This window comes from Mobula birostris, chromosome 6, assembly GCF_030028105.1.
Source record: "Mobula birostris isolate sMobBir1 chromosome 6, sMobBir1.hap1, whole genome shotgun sequence".
NCBI lineage: Eukaryota > Metazoa > Chordata > Chondrichthyes > Myliobatiformes > Myliobatidae > Mobula > Mobula birostris.
The window spans coordinates 169,217,372-169,240,880 of record NC_092375.1 but is presented as its reverse complement, the minus strand read 5'-3'; the positions used below and the strand labels follow the sequence as shown (position 1 = coordinate 169,240,880).

The 23,509-nt window shown below is 40.1% G+C and overlaps 1 protein-coding gene across 1 annotated transcript in view; it reads right to left on the bottom strand.

The window, feature by feature from the left end:
* LOC140199572 (dynein axonemal heavy chain 11-like) overlaps positions 1 to 23,509 on the bottom strand; it is a 47,262-nt gene that overhangs the window by 17,835 nt on the left and 5,918 nt on the right. Inside the window, 7 exon segments of the mRNA XM_072261870.1 lie at positions 490 to 732; positions 1,708 to 1,747; positions 1,749 to 1,825; positions 5,070 to 5,261; positions 6,873 to 7,100; positions 11,125 to 11,252; positions 19,638 to 19,786. Coding sequence (XP_072117971.1) covers positions 490 to 732; positions 1,708 to 1,747; positions 1,749 to 1,825; positions 5,070 to 5,261; positions 6,873 to 7,100; positions 11,125 to 11,252; positions 19,638 to 19,786 — 1,057 coding nt within the window.

The following is a 23,509-nucleotide window of genomic DNA, read 5'->3' as shown; positions in this document are numbered from 1 at the left end:
TAAGATTTCATTATAAATAAAATTACGTTTCTTAATATGCACTGATTTCTTTAGTTTCATTTTTTTCTGCTAAAAAATATCAACAGATTTCATAGTCAGCTTCATTTCATGTATTAAAACTGTTGACAATGGAAGAAACTGAATATGAGGACAAGGAAGGAAAATGGTGTTGAAGCAGAGGATTATTCAAGGTCTTTTTGAATGAACCCCAGCTTGCATTGGGTACCTTTACAGGCAATATCCATGTCGATTGTTTAAGCATTCACCAAAGCTAAACCTACCAAAGTTAGCTGCATTATTGTCAACACGAAGTAATTGTATATATTGCTAATGCAACACCATAGTACAGACAAATGACAATAAACTTGAACTTAACCATCAGAAATACCTTGTCACATGTTCTCAGGTTAAATACAACCAGCTAGCAATGCCATATTTTGTTTCTCCAAATATTAAAAGTGCACAGTTTAACAGTTTTATATTGCTGACCTTTTCTTCAACAGTTTGTGTTACCCCTTCAGCAGTCACTGAGTCTCCAGGCTGCATTTCCAGTAAGGTATGTAGAAGATTGTCTGAAGTTACAGTCAGGAATTCAATCTCTGCATTCAAGTGGAGACCATAATGTGCTGGACTTTCAGGTGGTAACATTTCATCTATGTATCTGTGATAACCATCATAATCAAGATTTGACGGTGCCACAAAACCAGGAGCTAAAGCTAGCTTACTTTCAAACTGGAATAAAGCAAGGAACGAGAGAGAGAAAGAAATCAGTATGAACACCCAGATTTATTAAAATATGTTTCATATATTAATCACTTTAAACTTATTTTTCCAATGATCCAGTTAAAATGAGGCACACCATTAACAAATAATGTAAGTGCAACAGAATAAATGTGAGGAATTTGGTGTGTGGAGGCTCAGTCATCACTTGAATCCAATAGATCAATGGATTCTGAATTTTAAAGGATATGGAATACAAGGACAGAGTGAGAAAATGGTGTTAAGGATCATTCATGATCTTCTCAAATGCTGAGCAGGATCGAGCAGTATAACCTTTTGTTATTGATGAAGAATTAAATATACAATGAAATCATTAAATGTTTACTCTTAGTTTGACAGATTTTCTATGACTGTGGGCACCCACAAATCTACAAATGGACAAAGAATAGGAGCAAAAGTAACAAATTTACTACTTTCTTTCAAAATTTAATTTGGTTTTTCATTGTTCAAACATTCCCCTGCTCTGTCATCCCAGTATTACTGTACCACTAACTGCCTTACTGAAAGATTCTAAAGAATCGGTGCTGATGACAGTAAAGATATCCTTTTATGCCAGGAAAGTACAGGACATACCAAGATAAAAATAAAAGATGAGTGAAGAAGGCAGAAAGAGCAGTAGAAACCACAAGTGACAAGTGGGTAAATGAAAAACAATTGATAGAGTATGATTTGCTGATGTTTTACCACTGACGTACCAGTGCGCACAGCTATTCAGTTGCAAACGATAGCCCACCAAAAAAACTCAAAATTAAAAACCTAGCATTGTGAAAATATGGAATTTATTTCATTAATTGCTTTAAAATGGAATTATTTATGTTTGCCCAGAGAAAATTTAATATTTATTTTCCAGTAGGGGGAGCCCTAGCTCCAGTAACCTTAAAAGTAGCACCTTGTGCAATTCAGAATCATCTTCACCATACAGAATACCTGATGAGGCTGCATGTACTCTTCCAGATAAGGATGACAGTCTTCTATCCCAGTCATCTGTAATATGGCCACCATACATAATTTCACCAAAGAGGTAACGCAGATCTTCCCAGGGTACCTATAACAAGCAAGGATTTTGCAGCAAGGAAAATAGCAAATATCTAAATATTTTAAAAATTACCAACAATAAATTAATTATGAAGGAATAATACTTCAAAGCCATTAAATAATATAGACAAGTATTTTATTAATATGGTCTAAGATAAATTTATCTTGGTCTTTCATTGTACAGAAAGACAATTATAGAACAAGCAAAATTGCCCACTGAAAGCAACCTTGCAACTTTCTTATAAAGCATGTCCAGGTTTAAGTACAATGAATCATTACTGATGATGCATTCTCAATCTTCATTCATTCATGAAAAACTTCCCAACTGGATTTTTGGCCTTTTGCAGTCCCAATAATGTTTTTAACATCATGGCATCACTGACACCAAATCTCATAATTTTACACCAAATTGATAATAGCATGATCAAGCTTCTCCAATAAATACAAAATAAATTCATCTATGTAATTAATAACACCCTCACAGGTCTCCTACTGCCTTGGTACAATCAGTGCAGAAACCATTTCTGTTTAAAGTTTATTTGTGCCTGCTGTACATAAAATATTCATCTCAAATGGACAGAAATCCAACTCCAATACCCATTTTGGATTCTCAGAACCTTGTCTGAAGACATACTGACCCAACTAAACAGATAGGTACTTTATTGGCAATATATGTCTCCTCTTTCAATCGCTTAAGTTGTTACTTTTAACATCAAGCCAAAATTCAGCATCATTACAGAATAATTAAAATTGCTTTACAATAAATAAAGGTCTCCAATGTTTTCTTCTAACACCGAGGTAAATGGCTTCCAAAATGCCAAACTGCTCTGTATTCATTATTCCAGGTTACAATTGTCAGGCTGACTGGAGAGAATAAAAATATCACCTAGCACAACAGAGTGAAATCCATCAGCCGAGACATAACTACTGCAATCGAGAAATCAGGGAGGGCTGGCACTTCAATAATAGTCTTGGATCACTGTTGGAGAATAATGGTGACATGTCTGCACGGAGTATCATAGCCCTGCTTGCTCTTCCATCCATATCTTAATGGTTTAATCATAATATTTGAGCCCTAGCCATTAGGTATAATGCACTATCAATGAAGTAAAGTTAATTCATATACTGATACATAGAGTTTATAAGGAATTTAACAAAAATTGCTAATGGGGGAGGGGTAATAGAGCACTGACCATCCCTTGCTAGCCAGTAACATGAAGAAGAAAACAGTTACATCACTCTTAATAACTTGATGTGACCCTTTTCTGACCAAGAGGTAGAAGTACGAGGAATTTGAAACACAAATGTACTTTGGGAATGTGCAAGGGATCAAACATACAAACAATAACGACCTTTTACTGTCACCCGGCAAGATCAACTGTTCACCACCAACTACTGAGATACTTGTTTTAAAAATTAGAAACCTGAACAACATTCTCAATGCCTCTTGTAGTACGGAACTGATAATCAGAAACAGAGAGAATTTCTGACATGTGAATATGAGCATCATCACTTCACGAGGTTATCAAAGTGGCCAGCAATCACTCAACCACAGTGTGAAGATCGGCCAAAAGAAGACTCAAATTGTAAGTTCAAGTCGGGAGTAACATGGAAAAGACAAAGATAAGAAAAATAAATGAGAGGAGGCAATGTGAGAGAGGGGGTAAGATGGGATATGCACTGAGAGAGAGGGAGATGGGGGAATGAGAGAGAGGGAGATAGGGGAGTGACAGAGAGAGAGGGAGATGGGGAGTGACAGAGAGAGAGGGAGATAGGGGAGTGACAGAGAGAGAGGGAGATGAGGGAGTGACAGAGAGAGAGGGAGATGAGGGAGTGACAGAGAGAGAGGGAGATGGGGAAGTGACAGAGAGAGAGGGAGATGGGGGAGTGACAGAGAGAGGGAGATGGGGGAGTGACAGAGAGAGAGGGAGATGGGGAGTGACAGAGAGAGAGGGAGATGGGGAGTGACAGAGAGACAGGGAGATGGGGGAGTGACAAAGAGGGAGGGAGATGGGGGAGTGACAGAGAGAGAGGGAGATGGGGGAGTGACAGAGAGGGGGAGATGGGGAATGACAGAGGGGGGGAGTGAGAGAGGGAGGGAGATGGGGAGTGACAGAGAGAGAGGGAAATGGGGGAGTGACGGAGAGGGAGGAAGATGGGGGAGTGACAGAGAGGGAGGGAGATGGGGAGTGACAGAGAGAGAGGGAGATGGGGAGTGACAGAGAGAGAGGGAAATGGGGGAGTGACGGAGAGGGAGGAAGATGGGGGAGTGACAGAGAGGGAGGGAGATGGGGAGTGACAGAGAGAGAGGGAGATGGGGAGTGACAGAGAGGGAGGGAGATGGGGAGTGAAAGAGAGAGAGAGGGGGAGATGGGGGAGTTACAGAGAGAGAGGGAGATGGGGGAGTTACAAAGAGAGAGGGAGATGGGGGAGTGACAGAGAGAGAGGGAGATGGGGGAGTGACAGAGAGAGAGGGAGATGGGGAGAGAGGGAGATGGAGGAGTGACAGAGAGAGAGAGGGAGATGGGGGAGTGACAGAGAGAGGGGGAGATGGGGAGTGACAGAGAGACAGGGAGATGGGGAGTGACAGAGAGAGAGGGAGATGGGAAGTGACAGAGAGGGAGGGGGATGGGGAGTGACAGAGAGAGAGGGAGATGGGGGAGTGACAGAGAGAGAGGGGGATGGGGAGTGACAGCGAGAGAGGGAGATGGGGGAGTGACAGAGAGAGAGGGAGATGGGGGAGTGACAGAAAGAGAGGGAGATGGGGAGTCTCAGAGAGAGAGGGAGATGGGGAGTGACAGAGAGAGAGGGAGTTGGGACGTGCACAAGATGGAGGGACACAGGTATTTCGCACATGGGCAGACAGTGGTGCATGACACTTTAAGTGTGCATCAGAGAAATGAGAGGGAATGTGAATGAGAGATGTAGAAGTGGAACAGGGTCAATGGATCTGTGGAGGGTCGGGGCACTGTTTATGAGTGAGCACACAAATGAGGGTGTGGCAAGCATGAACAAGTCTGCCGTGGGAGAAAGGCAATGTGAACCAGACACAGAGATACCTGCTAAGCTTTCCACGCTCTTTCAGCCCATGATCTAGGCAAATTTAAATTCTGTTCTCAGTTCTGAGAATAGTTAGCGCAATACACATAGTTTTACAGTTTATTTCCCACCTACTCTCTCCATGTACAGTATATAATTTAAATTACCACGCTCTGATTTCTACTCAATTGTATTTTTGCGCATCTCTGATGTACCTGCGTGTTCGTTTCCAAATAGCTGTATAAAACATTCACTGAAATTGTCAGGTCTCCTGTGTTGAAAGGGTACTTTCGATTCCAGCCCTGTGGTCCAAATTTCCGTCGTTCAGCCACACAGGCATGGAAGTAGCACAGTGAAAACAGTATTGTTTTAAACTCATGTTCACGGGAACACTGATCGAGAATATCCTGCGATGAAGGGACATGAATTTGTGAAGAAGGTACACGATTTTGCTGAGAGTAGAAATAAAAATAAGTAAAACTCATCTAACAATGTACAATATATACAATTTTTCTCCATTACATTGGATGAGCATATCTGAGCTAACCCAGTCAGTCTGCCAGACTGAATCTTAAATATATTATTCTATTCTACAAAGAGCTGGACATATATGCAACTATATGGGTTTTGGTGACAAAATGTAAATGCACCATTTATCCTATGTTAACAATGTGCGTTTTGCAGGTTTTTTAATATAACACATAATGTAATGGAGGAACTCAATTAGGCAGCATCTGAAGAGGGAAATAGAGAGTTGATATTTTGGATTGATACTCTTCCACCTGAGCTCAGTTTTTTAATGTAGTTCCCAATGGGCTCAGCAGTTTTACTGTTCTATTGCCGATGAGTGAAAGGAGATGTGTGTGCACGTTACAGCGTGGACCACATTTGAGCCACCTTCTGTGAAGCTAAGTTATGGAGCTAGATTATCTCACATGACATAGCCATTTTTCAAATCATCTACAAATGGAAAGTAGGTCAGGAAACAAAATTACAAACAAGTGATTTTGCAAGATTTCTTTTGTGCTACCAAAGGTCTACACTTCATTTGAGGTTAATGTTTCTCTGTGCATTCTTGAGTACAGAAGTCCCAGCTGCTTTCTAACTGCAAAGATGGACTGATAACCTTCACCAACATTATTGGAAGTTTGCCATAAGGAAGCAAGGCCAGTTACCTACCTTGATTCTTTTTCCCCTATTCAATGTTGGAAAGATTCTGGTTCCAACTCTGGGTTGACCCACAAGGCATGTGTGAGATCAGTGCTGTGCAGTTAGTTCAAACACAATTCCCATCTTATCCTTGTACAGGTCAAACAGGGTGGGAATCCAGAACATGCTGGTACTAGCTCTGTGAAACATCTGTACAACTGCAAATGTGCACCTGTTCGAAAGGAGCAAATGGGCAACGCAATCGCACAGGTAGTGGAGTTCCTGACTCATAGTTCCAACAAACTAAGTTGAAACCTGACCTCCGATACTAACTCTAAAAAAATTTACACGTTCTCCTGATGTGGATTTCCTCTAAGTATTCCTGTTTCCTCCAAGGCCCCAAAATCCTGTGGATTCTTAGGCTGATTGGCCACTGTTGATTATCCCTGATGTGTAGGTGAATCTTGGGCAGCGTTGTTCTTTAATAAGAATGTGGAGAGAATTACATGGATTAAAGTAGGAATAGTATAAAAATAATGGTTGGTGTCAACTTGATGCAATGATGGGTCTTCTTCTGTGCTGTATTTCACACTCACACTTACATTGCAATGATAATGGATTTCACATAAAAGGCAAAAATGATTATAAAAAGCAAATGTATCTTTCTCCTCCACAAGCAAAACCGAATATCCTGAATTCTGAAATTTTGAATTTAGGCTTGCAATTCAAAGTCAAAAATGTTAACACAAATTTGCGAAACAAGTCACTGTTCACAGTTCACCATTCCCATTCATGCCCCATGCCCAGACATTTCAGCTGCAAATCAATCTTTACTGTCTGTCAAAATATTGAAATGATGTTATCCATACCTGATCAAAATTATCCAAAGCTGCATGGAGATTAGCTAACATACCAGTTGGTGGTTCATTGGTAATTTTGATCGAGTCCTCAAGGATTCCTTGTGGAATAATATGCTCCTCGGGAGCTGGGGCAGGCTCAGCACTCATGAATACACGATAGTCCGGATGAGATCCTTCAGTGAACTTCTCAAGAAGTTGTTCTAAAATACTGAGCCACTTCGCCATTAAGTGAATATTCTGCAGGCAAAACATGCACACATATTTTTGATTTTATATACAGCATTATATTGCCAAACATATATTTTAAAATGTGAAACATATGCAATAAAGAAGAGCAAACTGCTCTAATGATCTGAGGCACTCCCTCAGGACCAGACTTGCTTGCATCCACTCTGCATTTAGAGGTTCTGAGGTGGCTAATAGAAACCAGACTTTTCTACAGATGGGACAGGCAGTGGCCACCAGGGCAAGTGGATGGTAAGCTTGTGAAATGGTGCGCTCCTTCCAGCACCAACACAGGGTCTCTCTGTGCTCCCACTGCAATGCTCGAGGTTCTCAATACCACCCTAAATGTTTCTCCCTCACTTTGATCAAGGTATGGAGATGAAAAGCAAGGTGTAAAAGGATACCGGCCTAATGAGGTTTTGAGAACATCCTTAAATTATCTCCACAGTTCACTGACAATATGGAGTATTCCAGATGACAGCTCACGACTGTCCTACACATCTGAAGGAAAACCTCCCTCGTATTGTCTAACCCAAGACTCCAGAACCAATCAATCTGTACCTAACTTTCACAGGGACAATTTACTCAGTGAACAGAGGAAAGGATTCAAGGACATGCTCATCGTCTCCAACTCTTGGGAATCAATGGTTCCATGATTAATCAGTCTGGAGAAAGCTGCATTTGGGTGGTTTGAGAACATAGAAACATAGAAAATAGGTGCAGGAGTAGGCCATTCGGCCCTTCGAACCTGCACCGCCATTTATTATGATCATGGCTGATCATCCAACTCAGAACCCCGCCCCAGCCTTCCCTCCATACCCCCTGACCCCCGTAGCCACAAGGGCCATATCTAACTCCCTCTTAAATATAGCCAATGAACTGGTCTCAACTGTTTCCTGTGGCAGAGAATTCCACAGATTCACCACTCTCTGTGTGAAGAAGTTTTTCCTAATCTTGGTCCTAAAAGGCTTCCCCTCTATCCTCAAACTGTGGCCCCTCGTTCTGGACTTCCCCAACATCGGGAACAATCTTCCTGCATCTAGCCTGTCCAATCCCTTTAGGATCTTATACGTTTCAATCAGATCCCCCCTCAATCTTCTAAATTCCAACGAGTACAAGCCCAGTTCATCCAGTCTTTCTTCATATGAAAGTCCTGCCATCCCAGGAATCAATCTGGTGAACCTTCTTTGTACTCCCTCTATGGCAAGGATGTCTTTCCTCAGATTAGGGGACCAAAACTGCACACAATACTCCAGGTGTGGTCTCACCAAGGCCTTGTACAACTGCAGTAGTACCTCCCTGCTCCTGTACTCGAACCCTCTCGCTATAAATGCCAGCATACCATTCGCCTTTTTCACCGCCTGCTGTACCTGCATGCCCACTTTCAATGACTGGTGTATAATGACACCCAGGTCTCGTTGCACCTCCCCTTTTCATATATCAGAAGCACAAAGCAGACTCAATGTAAACTGTGGAAGGAAGATACCATCTTACAAACCATCCACACACCAGCCATGTCAGGTACCTCCTACCCCATTTACAGAAGAGTTGGCAATCCTACATTGACCTTGTCAGTCACTTCAGAACCTACAGCACTGGAATAGAAATTAATTATTCTCAAGATCAAGCAACTGCGAAAAAAAATCTCTACATCTCTAAATAAATAAGTATTACTGAAATGTAATTTTCTACTTTATATACATTTCACCTAACAATAATTCATGACATCTGATTAGCTTTCTTAATAATTTGTCATTCCTATATTCCGATGCCGGCCCCCGAGGCCTGAGTTGACGTAGTATATACTAACCTTCTGTGAATCTCGAACTAGGATACCAAGACCCCTCTGCATCCCAATGTTATTACCAAAGAGGCAGCAGGATGGTGAAGCGAGTGGAGGAGCAGCCCCAGAGTGCCAGATATTCCCAGTTCGATGCTGACTGCGGGTACTGTCAGTGTGAGGTTTGAGTGTGCTCTCTTTGACTGCATGGCTTCCTTCAGGTGCTCAGATTTCCTCCCACATACCAAAGATATTCGGCTGTATCTGCCAATTCCACTGCAAATTGCCCCAGGACATATGTGAGTGGTAGAATACAGGGGAGAGCTCATAGGAATGTGACAAAAATGGAATTAATGTTGGGTTAGTGTAAATGGGTGGCTGATGGTCAGGGTGGACTTGATGGGCTGAGAGAGTCAGAGAAGTACAGCACAGAAACAGGTCCTTGAGCCCATCGAGAACATGCTGAAACCACATAAACTGCCAATTCCCAACCACCTGCATTGGGGTCATAGCATTCCATGTCCTTATTATCCATGTACGTATCTAAACTTCTCTTAAAAGTTGAAATCGAGCTCCCATGCACCAGTTGTACAGGCAGCTAACTCTCACGACCCTCTGAGTGAAGAAATATCCCCTCATGTTCTCATTAAACTTCTCACCTTTCACCCTTAAACTATGCCCTCTGGTTGTAGTCCCTCCCAACCTCCATGGAAAATGCCTGCTTGCAGTTATCCTACCTGCAACCCTCATAATTTTGTATACCTCTGTCAAATCTCCTCTCAATCTTCTACATTCTGAAGAATACAATCCTAACCTATTCCATCTTTCCTTATTACTTGTGAATTTTCTCGGTACTCTTTCAAACTTGTTTACACCTTTTCTGTAGGTGGGTAACCAAAACTGCTCACAATACTCCAAATTAGGCCTCACCAATGTCTTGTATAACTTTGGTATAACATCCCATCTTCCAGACTCAATTCATTGATTAATGAAGGCCAATGTACCGAAAGATTTCTTTACTTCCCTATCTACCCGTGACACCAGTTTCAATGAATTATGTACCTGCATTTCCAGATCCCTCTGTTCTACCACACTCCTCAGTGCCCTACCGTTCGGTGTCAGACCCACCCTGAAGTGCAAAACCTCACACTTGTCCGCATTAAATTCCACCTGCCTTTCTTCAGCCCATTTTTCCATCTGATGGAGATCCCTCTGCAAGCCATGATAGCTTCCTCATTGCCCACTAACAGCCCCATACTTGGTGCCATCCACAAATTTGCTGATTCAGTTCACCACATTATCATCCAGATCATTGATATAGATGACAAACAACAAAGAACCCAGCACTGATCCCTAGGGCACACTACCAGTCACAGGCCTCCAGTCAGAGAGGCAACCCTCTACTACCACCCTCTAGCTTCTCCCACAAAGCCAATGTGAATCCAATTTATTATCTCATTCTGAATGCCAAGCCACTGAACCTTGAAGACTAACCTCCCATGCGGGACCTTGTCAAGTGCCTTACTGAAGTCCACGCAGACAACATCCACTGCCTTGCTATCATCCACTTTCCTGGTAACTTGCTCGAAAAACTATGAAATTGGTTAGACATGACCTACCATGCTGACTATCCTTAATCAGTTCATGTCTATCCGAATGTTTATATATCCAGTCCTGTATTTTTTTTAAACCTCATGTTTCCACCTTATTTTCCTCCTGAAGTGGAAAGTCTCTTATTTTTCTACATTACACTCCAGTTTACAGGTTTTCTCTGCACTCATTTAATCTATTCATATACATTTCATAATTCATTTTCTAATCTTTGTGTCATCAGCAAATTTAGCATCCATGCTTTCGTCCAAGTCACTTACACTGCCTACCGAAGTTGAAGCCCCTGCATTGAATCCCTATAACACATCACTCATGACATCTTATCAATCAGAAAAAAGATCTACTTATGTCTACTTTCCATTTCCTGTTAGCCAGCCAATCTTCTATTCATGCCAATGTATCAGATACAACATCAACACATCCTGATATATTGGATTATTATTGTCCATAATAATTATTGATGTGGCACCTTCTCAAACATCTTCTAGAACTCCAATGATAGCACCTTCTTCAGATCTACTTTATCCATGTGCTGCGTCGTCAATGAATTCCAATCAATTGGTCGTGTATGACTTCCTTTTCACAGAACAATGTTTACTTCAAGTTGTGAAAAGAAATACATATCAGCAGTGCAGCTTAACTTGCCTGCAGGATAACCCAGTGTCCTTCTTCAGAAGCTTTTACCAAAGCTTGTTCAGCAATTGCCTCTTGTCCTTGCCCAAGGGAAACATTGTGAAGTTTTCCGGAATCAATAGTGAAACCAAGCTTTTTTCCTGAATTGGATGATATATTACAAAATATTTAAGCAATAGTTTATTTTGACTGAATAAATATTTTCTAAAAGACATATACATTGTCCCCATCTAGTAAGATAGACAATATTATTCAGTATAATAAGAGTCCAGAAAAATAACATTAGTTTCACTCAGCTGACACAATATTGTCAAGAATCCTTAAAGCCATCATTTAACTTTGACCCAACATCATCTTGTAGCGTAGCTAATCAGTAAAAACTAAAGAAAAGCTAAATCCTCTTGCTCTGTCATCACAATTGCATATCCACCAGATAATATTCTTGATGACATCATGAATGTAATAGATAATTATTAATATATATATATATAATATTAATAATATATAATTAATAGATAATTCTCTTCTGCCACCAGTCCCCTCCATCTGATGGAACTAGCCCTCACCCTCAATAATTTCTCCTTTGGCTCCTTCCACTTCCTTCAAATCGAAGGTGTAGCCATGGGTCCCAGCAATGTCTTCCTTTTCATCAGCTACATGGAACAATTCATGTTCCAAGACTACATCAGCATCGTTCCCCAACTCTTCCTATGCTACATTGACGACTGCATTAGTGCTGTTTCCTGCATCCATGCTGAGCACATCGATTTCATCAACTTTGCCTCCAACTTCCTCCCTGCCCTCAAATTTACTTAGTCCATTTTTGACACTTCCCTTCCCTTTCTTGATCTCTCTGTTTCCATCTCTGGAGACAGTCTATCTACTGATATCTTTTACAAATCCACTGATTCTCACAGCTACCTAGACTATACCTCTTCCCACCCTGTCACTTGTAAAAGTGCCATCCCCTTCTCTCAGTTCATTCGTCTCCGCTGCGTCTGGTCTCACGATGAGGCTTTTCATTCCAGAACAACTAAGACATCCTCCTTCTTCAAGAAAGGGACTTCCCTTCCTCTACTATCAGTGCTACCCTCCCCCACATCTCTAACATTTCTCGCACATCTGCACTCACTCTATCCTTCCGCCGCCACACCAGGAATAGGGAGTTAGATATGGCCCTTGTGGCTACGGGGATCAGGGGGTATGGAGGGAAGGCTGGTGCGGGGTTCTGAGTTGGATGATCAGCCATGATCATAATAAATGGCGGTGCAGGCTCGAAGGGCCGAATGGCCTACTCCTGCACCTATTTTCTATGTTTTTTTTCTATAATGCTTCGCGGTACCAGTTTTGAGTGCCAGAGACAGCCACTTCCCATTTAGCTTTGCTCCATTCTTGTCACAGGAAGCAAAAAGAAACCAAGAGCTACAAAAATGGCATTATTCAATATGTCATAAATACAGAGTTTGTAACAGTTATGTACACATGTTAGGTATACTGTATACTCTATACTCAGGCCACTGCAAGTACCAAAACTTAAGCATTCTTTGCAGCTTCATACGTAAGCTTTCAAAACATTTTAACCAAAATTATATGCCATCAAATTTCTAATAAACCTTAAGCAGTGCTTCACATAGTGTGCCATTTTATTTTTGTCTGAGGGTTTTTATCATTTCATTCTGAAAATTCCCCTATGTTCCTTCACTAACAGTGGAAATGATTGATTGTTGCTGAAGGTAGACTGAAGATATTTGGTGTGTTCTGACATTTCATGGCTCTCTGATCGCATTGAACACAAAGTACAAGTTGATGCAAGATTGTCCATCAGTGAATCAGATTTTCTTAAGGTAACAAAATACAACAGAAGGTGATGATGTTCAATGTCTATACAGCAAATGTTGTGAATAAAGGAACATGGAGAGAGAAGACACACATTAGAAAAGACATGCTTACTTTTATTGTTTGCATCATTTTTTGTAGAAAAGATCTAGTTGTGTCTACTTTCCATTTCCTATTAGCCAGCCAATCTTCTACTCATGCCAATATATTAGTGAGAACACCAGTACATCCTAATATATTGGATCATAATCATTAATGCGGAACCTTCTCAATTTCTTTTAGATCCAAGTATATTTTTAACTGTATATTGGGTTTTTTTGTTTTGTGGCTGCCTGTAAGGAGACGAATCTCAAGGTTGTATATAGTATACATACTTTGATAATAAATGTACTTAAAACTTTTGAACTTTGAACACGGTTGGGATGATCACAACAGAAATAAGAATGGCGATGAAAAGACGGTACAAGTTTTGTTCTCCCTCTGATTTTATACTGAATGAAATCATGACATTGTTTTAAATTTTGAGATCTAAGTTTCTGAATCTAAAACGCGTCTAGTGCTTTTCCGGTGTAAATGACAAATAAACTCTTCTCAGGCTTCCAGCCGGGTTCAGGTTTTGATTTTCAACTTCGATGGCACATAACTACAGTATCGCACCATTGGCTTTTGGGACCGCCTAGTGAAGAAAACCATTGAAATAAAACTAGAAGAAAAGGATTTTTAACAAAGATGAAGGTCTCGCTCTAAGTAAGAGCTGGCGTTCAATTGTAAACAAGGTGGGACAGTGGAAGCCTGATTGGATGAGGACTAACCAATCAGGAGGAACAGATGACCGGGGTATAAATACCTCTGGACTAGACATGCCCAGGCATCATTCTTGATTAAGACAGCAGAGTTTGTCATTGAAATGTCAATTAAAATCCATACCTGTACTTGGCTGGAAGCCCAAAAGTTTCTGAATCTAATTAAAAATCAACTGCTTCATATTTGCTGTTATAATGAATGAAAGGTTTGATAAAAACAAATTAGAGCTTTAAGGTTACACTGTTTGGTATAACCTTTTATTCTCCATGTGATAGGATTCTGTCAAAATTTGATTTTATGCTTTTCAGTTGGAAGTGTGTTCATTTGGTGTAGGAGTCCACTGGATGTATACAGCCTCGCCAAATAGACTGCAATGCATATTTTGGACAAATTGCAATAAAAGCAGGCCTGAACCAAATGGTTTGGGGCTGCTGCCAATTAAAAGCAAATTTCTTGTTGGGTCCAACATCTAACTTCCAGAGTGGTCCTCTGTATTTCATTCACAACCAGGTGATGTCCTCAAGGCCTTCTCACACTTATTCTACCTACCTAATTCCTATCCCCTAATCCCCTGCCTTTACCCTCCCAGCCCTTACCCTCTAATCACCACTCTGCCAGAATGAAACCACTGACTGCCCCACTGCCCATAAACCATCACAAAAGAGCAGTAATGCAATTAATCATCACCAACTCTTCTTGCAATCAGCAAGAAGCTGGAAGGTGTTAACAGTCCATTCAAGTGGCATTAATCCAACATTTGCCTGCTTATTGATGCTCAGTTTGGGTTCTGCCATTGCCAGGGTCACTTGACTAAAAAAGCACTTTGTACCTCATGTGTGACCAAACTTTGCTGCAAGGGTCATGCATGAAAGCAGAAATAGCCACCAAGCAGAACTGCATTCACATGCCTTTCCTGACACCAAATTTCTAACCTGAACCAAGTCAAAATTTAAAAAGGGGATGCAGAAGATTTTAAATCTATGTGGTGGAAGGGTTATGGTGAAGTAAGGGGCCAGATTGTACGAGTTTACTTTCATTTCCATACAATAATGCCAGCAAAGTGGTGCTCACTCTTCAGTGCTTCACCGATGTCAGTGCCAGATGTGAAATATATCTGTTCCTCAACTATCTGCCAGGGACCGCAGGTGTACAGAGTGCCACCCCAATTGTTAAAATGGTATTGCCGATCCTTAATAATAAAGACATGTGCAGTTAACCGCATAATTTTTTTTGGCTTAAAGTTTCAGGTTCATTTCTAAGACTGTAAAGTATTAATATTTTAATGTTTTAATAAATAATTTACAAAATAGACATGAAGTGTACTTGCAAACATGAAGAAATCTGCAAATGCTGGAATTTCAAGCAACACACATAAACAGACATCCCACCCTGCAAAAACTCATTTCAGGGAGGTAGCACCATCAATTTGCGGGAGACATCCGGGAGAGGTGGGATGTCTGCAATAGAGTAGCTCCTTAGCAGCTGGCCAGCTAGTTTAAATAACGTTAGCTATGCTAATGAGTGAATGACACCTGTTAAACTCACCTCAACATGTCCTTCACAGTCTTAACCCACCATGGGCAATAGAAAAATCATTGTTGCAAACAATGCAGCGAGCAACCTGTCATTATTTTGACCCCTATTAGGCAGGGGTACACTTTAGGGTAGTCTGGGGTGACGTACATTTTATTTTTTTTGGAACACTCTGCAATGGCGTGCTCTCTCTCTCTCGGTCGCTCGCGCGCTCTCAAGTACTCTCACTTGCTCTCTCTCTCGTGCTTTCTCTTGCTTTTCTCTCACTCGTTCTCAAAAAAATTGATTTCCGTGATATTGTATATAATTTGCGGGCATCAGGGAGCCACTATTAATATGCGGTAGACTCCTGGAAGTTCCGGGAGAGGTGGGATGTCTGCATAGAAGTTGCTGGTGACTTTTCGGACTGTACCTCTTCCTAGAGATGCTGTCTGGCCTGCTGCATTCACCAGCAACTTTTATGAAGTGTACTTGAGCCAGTTTTAAATATTTTTGTCAAGAATATTTAAAAACTGTTCAAAGGCCTTTTGCAGGACACCTGATCAAAATGCAGTCACATGAGTTTTTTCTTTTTAATGATATAGGGGGCACGTCCAAATTAATTATATGGGATACATTTAAAGCGTTTTTATGTAGTCAGATCATTTCTTATTCAGCTAAGCTTAAAAAACAGACTAAAGCAGAATTAGATAAGATTTCAAAACAAATTAAAGATTTAGATAATATTTATGCAAGTTCCTCTAATATTGATTTATTCAAACAAAGGGTGGAACTTCAATCACAATATAACCTATTACTAACTCATCCCATTGAAGGCTACTTGTTTAAGTTAAAGAGCCAATTTTATATGTTTGGAGATAAAAATAAACTGCTCGCATCTGAATTAAAAACGGCTGGAGCCAAAAGGTAAATTTTGAAAATTCGTAGGAAAGATGGTACCTTGGCTTGGAAATATGAAGAAATTAATAAGATTTTTCAAGATTTTTATACTGAACTTTATAAATCTCAATGTCCAGTAGATTCTTCTGAAATGAATGCTTTCTTACGAAAGATTGCTTTTCCTAAAATTTCCGTTGAGGATCAAAAAATGCTTGATGCCCAAATTAATGAAGCTGAAACTCATAAAGCTATTTTTTCAATGCAATCTGGTAAGGCCCCTGGACTTGATGGCTATCCTGTAGAATTTTATAAAACATTTGGAAAATTGCTTTCTCCATATATGTTGGAAATGTCTTAGGATTCTTTTGTGAAAGGTGATTTACCCTCTATTTTCTATGAGGCTTCTATTTCTTTGATTCTTAAAAGGCATAAAGGTCCTACTGACTGTGCCTCATATAGACCTATTTCATTATTGAATGTCAATGCTAAGATTCTGTCAAAGATATTGGCCAATCGGTTGGAGAATATTTTAGGTAAAATTATTTTTAAAGATCAGACAGGCTTTATAAGGGGTCATTATTCTTTTTCAAATGTTCAGAGACTATTTAACGTTATATATTCGTCCTCTTTTAAAACTCTACAATGCGTCGTTTCTTTGGATGCTAAAAAAGCGTTTGACTGCGTTGAATGGAAATATTTATTTAATGTGTTAGAGAAATTTGGCTTTGGTGTTAATTTTAATGATTGGATTAGAATGATATATAAAGCTCCTATTGCTACTGTTATTACTAACAACTGTAGGTCTCCTTTTATTCAGCTTTCACGGAGGACAAGACAAGGTTGTCCATTAAGTCCTTTGTTATTTAATTTAATATTAGAACCCCTTACTATTGCTCTTCATGAAGCTAAAAATATTCATGGGATTTTTGTGAATGAGACCATTCATAAGATTTTTCTTTACGCTGACGATTTATTGGTTTATATATCTAATCCCAAAGAATCTATTCCTGCCTTGCTAAGATTATTCAGTGAATTTGGAGATTTTTCAGGATATAAAATAAATTTGTAGTAAAAGTGAATTGTTTCCTTTAAATGAATCTGTCTCTAATAGTATGATAATACTCCTTTTAAAGTCACGGATTCTTTTAGATGTTTAGGTGTTATTACTAAAAAATATAAGGATCTCTATAAAGCCAATTTCGTTCCCTTGGTAGACTTTATGAAGTATTTATTAGTAGATGGAGTCCACTTACATTTTCACTTGTCGGTCATATCCATATGCCGTAGTTAAAATGATGATTTAACCAAAATTTTTACATTTATTTCAGAATATCCCTTTTTTTGACTAAGAAGTTTTTTTGATCAGATTGATTCTATTATTTTATCTTTTATTTGGAATAATAAAAGACCAAGAATTAGTAAATATCACTTACAAAAGTTGAAAAAGGATGGAGGTCTTGCTTTGCCTAATTTAAGAATATATTACTGGGCTGTTAATGTGCGAGACACGTCCTTTTGGTTATATTGGGTAACGATCGGCCAATTTGGGTAGACCTGGAATTGAAAGCTGTGAAACAGTTTTACTTAACCTCGTTATTGGGAGTTGCTTTACCTATACAATTAGCTAAAGTTGCCAATTTAAACTTATACCCTGTAATTAAGCATTCTTTACAATTTTGCTCCAGTTCTGCAATTTTTTAATCTTAAAAAATTTAAACTTTGTAGTTTAATTTATCGAAATTACTTTTTTAAGCCTTCTTTGAGTGATCCAATTTTTTTACTTTGGAAAAATAAAGGTATTAATTCTTTTTTGGATTTATTTAAGAAGATAGATTGATGTCTTTTGAACAATTAGTTGATAAATATTCTCTTTCATACTCACACTTTTTACAATACCAAGTTAGACATTTCTTACAAAAATATTTAAGTAATTTTCCTTACATATTGGAGGCTGACCTGTTAGATATTATAATGAGTATGAACCCTGCGATGAAGGGTTCTATTGGAAGAATTTATAATTTATTATTACAATGGGATAAGCATCCTTTAAGATTAAACAAGATTGGGAAAAGGAACTCAATTTGACTTTTATGACGGAGGATTGGACGCGGATTCTGAAGCTGGTTAACTCTTCTTCGATCTGTGCTAGTCATTCACTGATTCAATTTTAAATTGTACATCGTTACCATTTGACGAAGGAGAGACTGTCTAAAATATTTCCTAATGTTGATAGTTATTGTGATAGATGTAAAACTAAGACAGCTACACTGACACATATGCTTTGATCTTGTTCTATCCTGGAACAGTTCTGGAAGTCAGTTTTTTCAACAATTTCTAAAGCACTTAAAACTAATTTACAACCTAGCAAATTAACTGTGCTTTTTGGAATAATTTCTCAAAATATCCGTGGTATCTCTGTGTCTGACCAACATATTGTTGCATTTGTTACATTGATAGCCAGGAGGGCCATTTTGTTGAAGTGGAAGGATACATCAGCTCCTACTTTGTCACAATGGTTCTCTCAAATGATGCTACGTCTTAGTTTGGAGAAAATTAGAGGTCGAACCTTTGAACCTTTATTCAATTTTGAGAAAAGATGGGGTTCATTTGCTCGTTATTATCATTTGAGTTAATTGTTAGATTTTCTCCACGATCTAATTGTAAATTTCTGGTATTTTTTTTCTTGCTAGCGGTTTGATGTTTATCTTTAGAAGCTTTTTGTTCGACACATGGCTCCGGGGTTGTACACCAAATGGGGATTTTATTCTCACTTTTCTGCTTAGTAGAGTTTTTTATTATTATCACAAACATTTTTCAATCTTTAATATGCTTTTTTCCTTGCGACATTGTAAGTGTTGCTTATTTCGATGTACTCGTGTTATTTTTTGAATAATAATAATAATAAAAAGATTTGAAAAGAACAAAAAGAAAAAGAAAAAGAAAACGCAGTCAGAATTCAAGTCCAGTTCATTACGTTTGGCTAATGACAAATCTTAAGCACAGGATGTCACCTTGCTGACCCTCTTTCCTTCGTTATTCAGACAGAGAGGGTAAGCAAGTAGAAACCACAGCAGCAAGTTAGAACAGTGGGTTTTATTCAACCCACTGTGACTAAATCATCAGCTAGCTAAAACAATAAGATTGTTGATTATCCCATAAATATTAGAATAAATTTTTAACAAGTTACAAAGGCCCATTGAAATTTATGCTTTTTAAAAAATCATCAACAGCTATCAGGGCAAAGGCAAATACCATAAATAGTCTGATATGGAATTGAGCAATTAATTGAAATGAATACAGAAGAACAATCGGATGCAAAAGGAAAAGCTAAAGATAATCTAACAGTTTACCACAACATCCTTAGAGTCACAGAAGGTCTCTTGGACTTGCAATTCCCATAGTGACCACTGAATATACATGCACATTAATTTGAAATGAATATATTTCTGTGCCTGTTCTAGTAGCATACGCACCCAAGGCCTCGACATCTTTCAGTGGATCAACACCAGGAGACAGAATGAAGAAGACTGGAGATGCAGGATTACTTTCTCTGAATGATTTAATGAATTCTGTCTGACGGCCCTCAACGTATTTTGTTCCAAGCTTCTCCTCCACAAATTTTCTGTAAAAGCATTCATCATTAGTTTATTGCAAATGTTAACAGTCACAAAGTTCAAAGTAGATTTAACATCAAGGTACATATATCAAAGTTCAAAGTAGATTTATTATCAAAGTACCACGTACAAACCTGCGATTCATTTTCGTACAGGCATTCACAGTAAGTACAAGAAACACAGTCCAATCAATGAAAGACTGCAGCCAACAGGACAGTCAAACAATCAATGTACAAAAGACAACAAACTGTGCAAATACAAAAAGAAAGTAAAAACTAATAATATTAATTAATAAATAAGCAACAAGTATAGAGAACATGAGATGAAGAGTCCTCGAAGGTGAGTCCATAGGTCATGGGAACAGTTCAGTGATGGGACAAGTGATGTTGAGTTAAGTCATTTTCTTTGGTTCAAGAGCCTCATTGAGGGGTAATAACTGTTCCTGAACCTGGTGGTGTGAGTCCTGAGGTTCCTGTACCTTCTTCCTGATGGCAGCAGTGAGAAGAGAGCATGGCCTGGTTTGTACGGGTTGTTAGTGATGGATGCTGCTTTCCTGTGACAGTTCTCCATATAGATGTGCTCAACAGTGGGGAGGGCTTTATCCATGATGGCCTGGGCCATATCCACCACTTTAGTAGGTTTTTCCATTCAAGGGCACTGCTATTTCTATGCCAGACTGTGACCATACGTGTCAATATACTCTCCACCATGCATCTATTGAAGTTTGTCAACGGTTTAGATGACATCCAGATCTTTGCAAACTAGACGCGATGCTGTGCTTTCTTTGTAATGGCACTTACATGCTGGACCCAGGACAGACCCTCTGAAATGACAACATGGACCTCCTCCTGAAGTCAAGCAACACATATCAAAGTTGCTGGTGAACGCAGCAGGCCAGGCAGCATCTCTAGGAAGAGGTACAGTTGATGTTTCGGGCTGAGACCCTTCGTCAGGACTAACTGAAAGAAGAGCTACTAAGAGATTTGAAAGTGGGAGGGTGAGGGGGAGATCTGAAATGATAGGAGAAGACAGGAGGGGGAGGGATGGAGCCAAGAGCTGGACAGTTGATTGGCAAAAGGGATAAGAGAGGATCATGGGACGTCCGGTTCACCCGATGTGGCCTTCTATATATTGGCGAGACCCGACGCAGACCGGGAGATCGTTTTGCTGAACACCTACGCTCTGTCCGCCAGAGAAAGCAGGATCTCCCAGTGGCCACACATTTTAATTCTACATCCCATTCCCATTCTGATATGTCTATCCACTGCCTCCTCTACTGTAAAGATGAAGCCACACTCAGGTTGGAGGAACAACACCTTATATTCCGTCTGGGTAGCCTCCAACCTGATGGCATGAACATTGACTTTTCAAACTTCTGCTAATGCCCCACCTCCCCCTTTGTACCCCATCCGTTATTTATTTATATACACACATTCTTTCTCTCTCTCTCTCCTTTTTCTCCCTCTGTCCCTCTGACTATATCCCTTGCCCATCTTCTGGGATTTCCCTCTCTTCCCCCTTTTCCTTCTCCCTGGGCCTCCTGTCCCATGATCCTCTCATATCCCTTTTGCCAATCACCTGTCCAGCTCTTGGCTCCATCCTTCCCCCTCCTGTCTTCTCCTATCATTTTGGATCTCCCCCTCCCACTCCCACTTTCAAATCTCTTACTAGCTCTTCTTTCAGTTAGTCCTGACGAAGGGTTTCGGCCCGAAACGTTGACTGTACCTCTTCCTGGAGATGCTGCCTGGCCTGCTGCATCCACCAGCAACTTTGATGTGTGTTGCTTGAATTTCCAGCATCTGCAGATTTCCTCGTGTTTGCGTCCTGAAGTCAATAATCAGTTTCTTGGTCTTACTGACATTGAATGAGAGGTTGTTGTTGTGGCCCCTTAATTTGTATTCATCGCTCTCTGATTCATCACCACCTTTGATTCGGCCAAAAACAGTGGTGTCATTAGCAAATTTAAATAAGGCATTGGAGCTGTGCTTAGCTTATAGACACAAGTGTAAAGCGAGTAGAGTGGGGACTAAGCACACAATTTTGTGGTGCTTCTGTGGAGGAGATGCTGTCGCCAATCTGAACTGACTGGAGCCTGCAAGTGAGGAAAACGGAAAGTCAGTTGCATAAAAAGGTATTGAAGACTAGGTCTGGAAGCTTATTGATTAATCTTGAGGGTTTGAATGTTGAGCTGTAGCCGATAAAGAGCATCCTGATATATGCACCTTTGCTATCCAGATGTTCCTGGGTTGAGTGAAGAGACAAGGAAATGGCATCTGCTGTAGATCTGTTGTGACAGTCGGAAAACTGGAGCATTTCCAAGGCAGGAGTTGATATGCTTCATCTCCAACCTCTCAAAGCACTTCATCACAGTGGATGAAAGTGCTACTGGAATGATAGGCATTGAGGCAGGTTACCACGCTCTCTTGGGCACTGGTATAATTGAAGCCTGCTTGAAGAAAATGGGTACCTAAGACTGCCAAAGTGAGATGTCAAAGATATCGGTGAGCACTCCAGCTAGTTGATCAGCACAGCTGTTTAGTATTCAGCCAGGTAACCCTTCATGGGTTCACCCTCCTGAAGGATGGTCTCACTTCGGCCTCAGAGAGTGAAATCAAAGGGTCTTCAGAAGCTGCATGGTAGCTCATGAAAGTGCCTCCATATTTTGATGGTCAAAGTGAGCTAAAAAGGCATTGAGCTCATCTGGGAGTGAACCCTTGCTGTCACCTATGTCACTTGGTTTCACTTTGTAGGAGATGAGAGCATTCAAGCCCTGTCACAGTTGTTGACCATTCTTCAGTGATTCAAGATGGTCCAGAACTGTCACTGCACAAGTGAAATGGCTACCTGGAGATCATACCTGGACTTCTTGTATTTTACCGGTACTTGATCACCAGACCTGACTGCCACTGACCTGGCTCTCAGCAGACTGCGGATCTCATGGTTCATCCAGGGCTTCCGCTTGGGGAAGACTGAATGCTTTTGTGAGGACACACTCATCTACAACTCTTTTTATCCTAAAAATTCTTTAACATTACTTATGATAAAAGAAACTGGAGGAACGCTACAAAGTTTAATCATTACAAGTGAAAAAAGATGTTAAAAACTTTGCTTCAGCTTGCAATAATGTTGTATGATTATTGCCCTGAGATGTGAAACTAGCTGTTACTTTCCCAACAGTGGCTATTGCTTTTGCTTATGTTTTCTTTTTTCTGCATTCATTTACCTTACTTTCAGTCTATCACTGGCTTCCATAATTATCCAAACTAGGTCACTTCTTGATCAAATTCATCTTGGCTCAGCACAGCTTTGATTGCCTGAGCTTACCAACACACATGGAGTGCAGGCCTAGTTTAAATTTCACTGGCCATATTTGCTCATCATCATTTGATCATATTTGGCAATGTGACCGTTCAATTTTTAAAAATTAATCCTTGGTCCTCTTCCCCGACTGATCTCAGGCATACCCGTCCATCAAATTATCGTCGAAGCCTTTAAACTCAAGTCACTCATTTCTTCCTAGATCTCAGGGCCCAGAACCTTCTCTGTTGAGAGCTCCTTCCACAATGACAGAGGGAAAACTGTGTTGCAGAACATTGCGGGAGCACCAGAGTGTAAGTGCCCATTAGTGGAACAAGTGTGAGAGAGATGATGAAACTGGGAAGAAGAAACAGCATCCTTGCAGACGGCAGATGAGAGGATGCATAGTCAAGGCAGCTGTGGGAGACTATGGA